Source organism: Elephantulus edwardii, unplaced genomic scaffold (assembly GCF_000299155.1).
Source record: "Elephantulus edwardii isolate Elephantulus edwardi_28Jun2011 unplaced genomic scaffold, EleEdw1.0 scaffold00049, whole genome shotgun sequence".
Taxonomy (NCBI): domain Eukaryota; kingdom Metazoa; phylum Chordata; class Mammalia; order Macroscelidea; family Macroscelididae; genus Elephantulus; species Elephantulus edwardii.
This window is the reverse complement of record NW_006399799.1, coordinates 8,467,141-8,473,086: the sequence shown is the minus strand read 5'-3', so window position 1 is coordinate 8,473,086 and position 5,946 is coordinate 8,467,141. Positions and strand designations below refer to the sequence as shown.

General features: G+C 38.7%; 1 protein-coding gene across 1 annotated transcript; it reads right to left on the bottom strand.

The window, feature by feature from the left end:
• Positions 1-2,269: 2,269 nt before the first annotated feature.
• On the bottom strand, positions 2,270-2,662 carry LOC102862810 (40S ribosomal protein S17-like; the record flags this gene model as incomplete). The annotated part of the gene is made up of 1 exon (XM_006886466.1): positions 2,270-2,662. A coding segment is annotated over exon 1 (393 nt), but the record flags the coding sequence as incomplete, so codon positions are not given.
• Between the last annotated feature and the right edge of the window lie 3,284 nt (positions 2,663-5,946).

The following is a 5,946-nucleotide window of genomic DNA, read 5'->3' as shown; positions in this document are numbered from 1 at the left end:
ATAAACATGGGTGTGCATATATCTGCTTGGATGTCAGTTATGGTCTCTTTGGGATATATTCCCAGTAGTGGAATTGCTGGGTCAAATGGTATCTTTATTTGTAACTTTTGGAGAACACGTCATACCGCCTTCACAGAGGTTGCACCAACTGCTAAAGTTCTTTTAGTATGTTTTAGAGGTTTTTTTCCCTTTGATTCATAGAATTTAATTATTATTATATTTTCTTTGTTGTTCCTATTAGGTATACTCAAGTCAACTATGACTCATAGAGACCTATAACCAACAGATTTGAACCTTGCCCTGTTCTGCACCATCTTCATGATCTCAGATATGCCCATTCTATCAGTCACTACACGAAACTGTCTTGTTCAGATCTCTTCTCTTTCTCTAACTCTCCACCTTTTCCAACATAATGTCTTTTTCCAAGAACTGAGCCCTCCTGAAATCATGCCCCAAATAGATAAGACAAAGTTTCACCCTCCATGCCTCTTAAGAGCACCCTAGTTACACTTTCTATAAGATAGACTTGCTCTTTTGGCAGTTGGTGGGATACTCAACACTCTTTCTCAAATACCACAATTTAAAGGCATTAGTTCTTTTCCTGTCATCCTTATTTATTATCTGACTTTCTGATGCATAGGAAGCAATTGAAAAGCCCATGACTTAGATGAAGTGTACTTTAGTCTTTTTTTAAAAAAAAATTTACTTATTTATTTTCTTTTTGTGTACCATCGAATCAGATATGACTGGAACAGGAGGAAGTTAGCCCTCCTTCTCCAGCAGAGCATCAGGTGAGTTTGAACAACATGCCTTCGGTGTTGCAGTGCAGCTTCTTGCCACTAGGCCACAGAGCTCCCTTAAAGGGTACCTTAGTCTTTAAACCAACATCATTGCTCATTAATACTTTGGAGAGGTCCTTGACAGCAGATTTCCCAAATGCAACACATGTTTTTGATTACTTGACTGCTGAGAGCTCTGATGGCCTAATAGGTAAAAGGCTGCACTGCCAATAAGGGAGAAAGGTGGGAGAATCTTCCTGTGTCATTCATTGCCTATGAAAACTCCCTGGAGGATCAGTTATAAGTAGGTTCCAACCTGCAGTAATGAGTTTTCACAAGCGACTCGACGGCACATAACAACAACGTCTCCAATTCTCTGTTTTTACTCTTCTAAGTTTATTTTTTTTTCATATAATTGTATATTTGGCTTAGTTTCTGGAAGATGTTGTCATGAGTATTAATCTCAAATTAATTTATGCCAATGTAGTTTTTCTGTCCAAAGAACTAATTTTAGTATTTCTTTTAAGATTGGTTTGATATTTACAAGTTCCCTTAATTTTTTTTTTCTGGAAATTTTCTTGTTTTGCTATTATGTTTGAGTGACAATATTCTAAGTTTTTGCTTGGCAAGTTTTGTGGTGTTGTTTTTTTTTTTTTTAATTGCAGCATTTTTTCTAGGTCATTCCATTATCTTCTTGCCTACATGGGTTGTGCTGAGAAACTGAAGCTTAGTCTTGCTGTTCTCCTTTGTAGGTAACTTTTCATTTTTCTAAACTGGTCTCAGAAAATCAAAAGGAGAGATTATGCTCAGCACTTCTCAAGCTGAAAGAACTGAAGAAAAAAAAAATCAAACCTCAAGTGGCAACCCTGAGGGATTCTGTAGACAAAATCTTAAGTAATATAGGAAGCATCAAAAGAAGATGGAAGGAATACACAGTCACTGTACCAAAAAGAATTGGTCGACACTGAACCATTTCAGTAAGTAGCATATGATCAAGAACCAATAATGTTGAAAGAAGTCTAAGCTGCACTGAAGGCATTGGCAAAAAAAAAGGCCCCAGAAATGGAAGGAATACAAATTGAGGTGTTTCAGAGAACAGATTCAACTCTGGAGGTGCTCACAAGTCTCTGCCAACAAATAATACAAGACAGCTCTCTGTCCAACTGACTGGAAAAGATCTGTATTGTTCTCATTTCCCAAAAAAGTGATACAACAAACTGGAAATTATCAAACAAATTACTAAACACCATATAGTGCTTTTTCAAAACCAGTACTGTAATACTTATTTTTTTTATTGGAATATTTTGTTAACTTATATTTAAAATTATATTAGAGAGAGATCAGCTGGCCCAGTGGACAGAAGGCGATGCTACCAAGCCAAAGGTGGGTGACTTCTTTTTTTTTTTTTTTTTTTTTACAAAGGCAAGGCTGGTGTGCCCAAATTTATTGAAAATATTACAGCACAGCAAACAGACTCAAACGGCTCCACGTGGTGTTTTGAAATTCATCCCAACTGTGGGCTGAGTGACCTGGAGGTTGGACAGACTGCCAAAGTCCAAGAGTTTCAGCATTTCCTTAGTATCAGGATCTACTTCAATGATCTCCTGATCCAGGGCTGAAACCTCTGGTACATAATTATCTCTCCTTTCTCTCTCCTCCTCCTGCAGCTTAATGGAGATGCCTCTCACAGGCCCTCTCTGAATCCACTTCATCAGATGTGTGACATAGCCTGCTATCTTGTTCCGGAGTTTCTTGCTGGGAATAATGGCGATCTCCTCGCACACATGCTTGTTCGTGTGGAAGTCATTACCCAGGCGCATGTAGTATTTCTCAATGATGACCCAGGCCGCCTTCTTCACGGTTTTGGTGCGAACGCGGCCCATGTTGGCGGGTCCTTGGTGAAAGAGAGGTGGGTGACTTTTAATCCGCTGCCCTCGGGCCTGTCTTTCATTGTTTTTGTTCAGACATTCCTCTAGGTCATATAACCCTGGTGTACAAGTTGCCTTACAGCAGTAACTTGTGGTTGCTGTGAGGCTGAACACTGTGACACCAATGTGTCAAATGTGTTAATGGTTGGCTACCCAATGCGGACAGAGAGTGGGGTGGAGATCCCCGATTAAAACAAGCTTGGAAGCAGGAGTGGCATCCACTTCCATAACAGCTTGCCTCCGGAAACCCTATGAACCTGGAGAGAGAATGAAAGGCAACCAAGCGTGGAGGACTCTCCTTCATAGGGCCACTATGAGTCAACTACAACTCAACAGCACTTAACAACAACAACAATATATTTAAAGTAGGAATTTATCCATTTGAATGTATAATATTTGTTTTGTATTTATTCCACATCACCTTTTTAAATTTTTAAAATTTTAATTGTGGTTTTAATGAAAGTTTGCAGAACAATGAATTTTCATTCACTCATTCATTCATTGTTGCACATTTTCCTCCCTCCTCCTCCATCATTTCACTTTTTTTTCAAGTTCATTCATTGTTGCACAATTTTCTCCCTACCCCATGCTTCCCCTCCCCTAGTCCTTTTTGCAATGTATTTCTTATTCTGGACTATTATCATATATATGATGCCTAATCATATATTCCTTTTAAACAGTTCTTTCCCTCATCTGTTCCAATACAGTGTTTGCTATCTATACACTCTTTTCCTACTCTCCTCTTAGCCCCCATGTCAGTCTTGCTTCATAACAGAGGTGTTACACAGTATTTTTACTTTTGAGACTGAGACATTACACTCAGCATATGTCTTCCAGGGTCACCCATGTTGTGTAATGTTTTACAAGTGCATTATTTTTTCAGTGTTGCATAGTATTCCATTGTGTGACTATACCATAGTTTTTCCTATACATTTGTTTGTTGATGGGTATTCTGGTTGTTTCCATCTCCTTGCTTGTGTGAATAACACAGCAATAAACACAAGTGTGCATACATTTGTTTGGATGGCAGTTCTGGTTTCTTTAGGGTATTTGTCTCCGTGCAATTGATATTACTATCATTACCAGTGCAAATGATATTACTATTTCCAACTTTTTGAGAAAGCACCAAAGTGCCTTTCATAGTGGTTGAACAATTTTACATTCCCACTAGCAGTGAATAAGGGTTCCAATCTTTCCATAATCTTGCCAGCATTTGTTGTTTGATGCTCTGTTGAACTTTGCTATTGTTGCTGGGCACATTTACCTTTCGGTCACCTCTTTTCTTTGAAATATTCTTGGTGATTTTTTTTTATTCCACACTTTCCTGTATTGTCTTGTTGGCACTAGTCTTGTTAAAGTTTATTATAAATTTATTCTTTTTACCACTACCCAGCTATCAAAGAACTTTAAATTGTGTTTGCTCTGGTGGCATCGTTCATATAGAGTTGCACTGCTAACTCAAAGGCAACACCTTCCTGGCATTTGGACTCCACCAGCCATCCCTCAGGAAGAAGATGGACAATGTCCTTCCAAGCAATTACAACCTCTGAAAACCAATTACGAACTCTGAAAACCTGCTGCAGGATCAGGTATTAGTCAGTTCTAAGTTATGACTCGAGTTGACCCCCTCATGTAATGTGCTGTTTTATTACATTTTTGTTGTTGTTATTAGGTGCCATCAAGTCAACTTATAGTGATCCTATGAATAATACGCAGAAATCTTACTTACTCCTATAAGATACTTACAATCTTCATTGTTCTCAAGCCCACTGTTGCCGTCACAGGGACAATTCATGTCATTGAAGGTCTTTTTTTTCTTCTCTGATCTTTCCAAGAATTAAATCCTTTATCATGGACTGACCCCTCCTGACAACATGCCCAAAGTCGATGAGAGGGTCTTACCATCCTTGCTTTTAAGGTCTTTGGCTGCACCTCTTGGTAATGCAGACTTCTTTGTTCTTTTGGTAGTCCATGGTATATGCCACTCTTTCTCCAGCATCACAATTCAAAGGCATCAATTTTTCAGTCTTCTTTATTCATTGTAAAACTTTTACCGGTGGATGAAGTAACTGATGGCTTAAATCAGGTGGATCTTGGTCTTTGAACTGGCATCCTTGCTCTTAAAAGTTAAAAGAGGCCCTTGACAGTAGATTTGCCAAATGCCTTTTTATTTCTTGACTGCTGCTTCCTTACATGTTGATTGTGGATTTAAGTAAAATGAAATATTGTATGAATATAATCTTTATCTATCATGATGCTGCTTATTGGTCAAGTTGTGAGGATTTTGTTTTCTTGATGCTGAACTGTAATCTATACTGAAATTATAGCTTTTATCTTCTTCAATAAGTACTTCAAATCCTCTTCAATCTCTGCAAGTAGAGTCACTCCAATCCTGATGTCACATTCTTCTTCACATAATAAACTTCATCTGATATACTTTGGGCATGTTGCAAGGAGGGACCAGTCCTTGGAGAGGGATGTTCATGCTTGGGAGGGTGGAGGGACAGTGCAGGAGAGGAAGAACCTAGAAGAGATAGACTTACTCAGTGACTGTGGTACTGGGGGTAGATGTGTCAGAGACATTGAGATTGGCATGGGATGGAGCAGGATTTAGGGCTTTTGTACATAGGGTTGCTATGAGTCTCAGGTGACTTGACAACACATAACAACAACAACATCAGCTTATTTGCTCAGTATTAAAATAGAATCATTCTTATTGTTGTTAGGTACCAGAGAGTCTCTTCAACTCACAGCAGATCCGTGGACAACACATCTGAGCCTTGCACCATTCTACATGATCTTCACCATCTCTGATATGCTTGAGCCCGTTGTTACTGTCAGTGCATAGATCCATCTTGTTCAGAGTCTTCCGCTGTTTCTCTGACCTTCTACCTTTCCCAGCATGACATAATTTTTCAAGGACTGGTCCTTCCTGAAAACATGCCCAAAACATTCAAGATCAAGTTTTATCATCCTTGTCTCCAAGGAGCACCCTGTCTGGACTTTCTCTAAGACAGACTTGTTTCTTCTTTATATAGTCCATGGAATATTCAGTCCTGTTCTCCAACATCACATTTCAAAGGCATCCATTCTTCTGTCATCATATTCATTATCTAACTTATAAATGCATAGAAAGCAATTGAAAACTCCATGGCTTGGAGCAACTTTACCTTAATATTTTACCTGACAAGCTTACTCTTTAGATAGTGATGTCCTTGAGAGCCAATTTTCTTGGATGC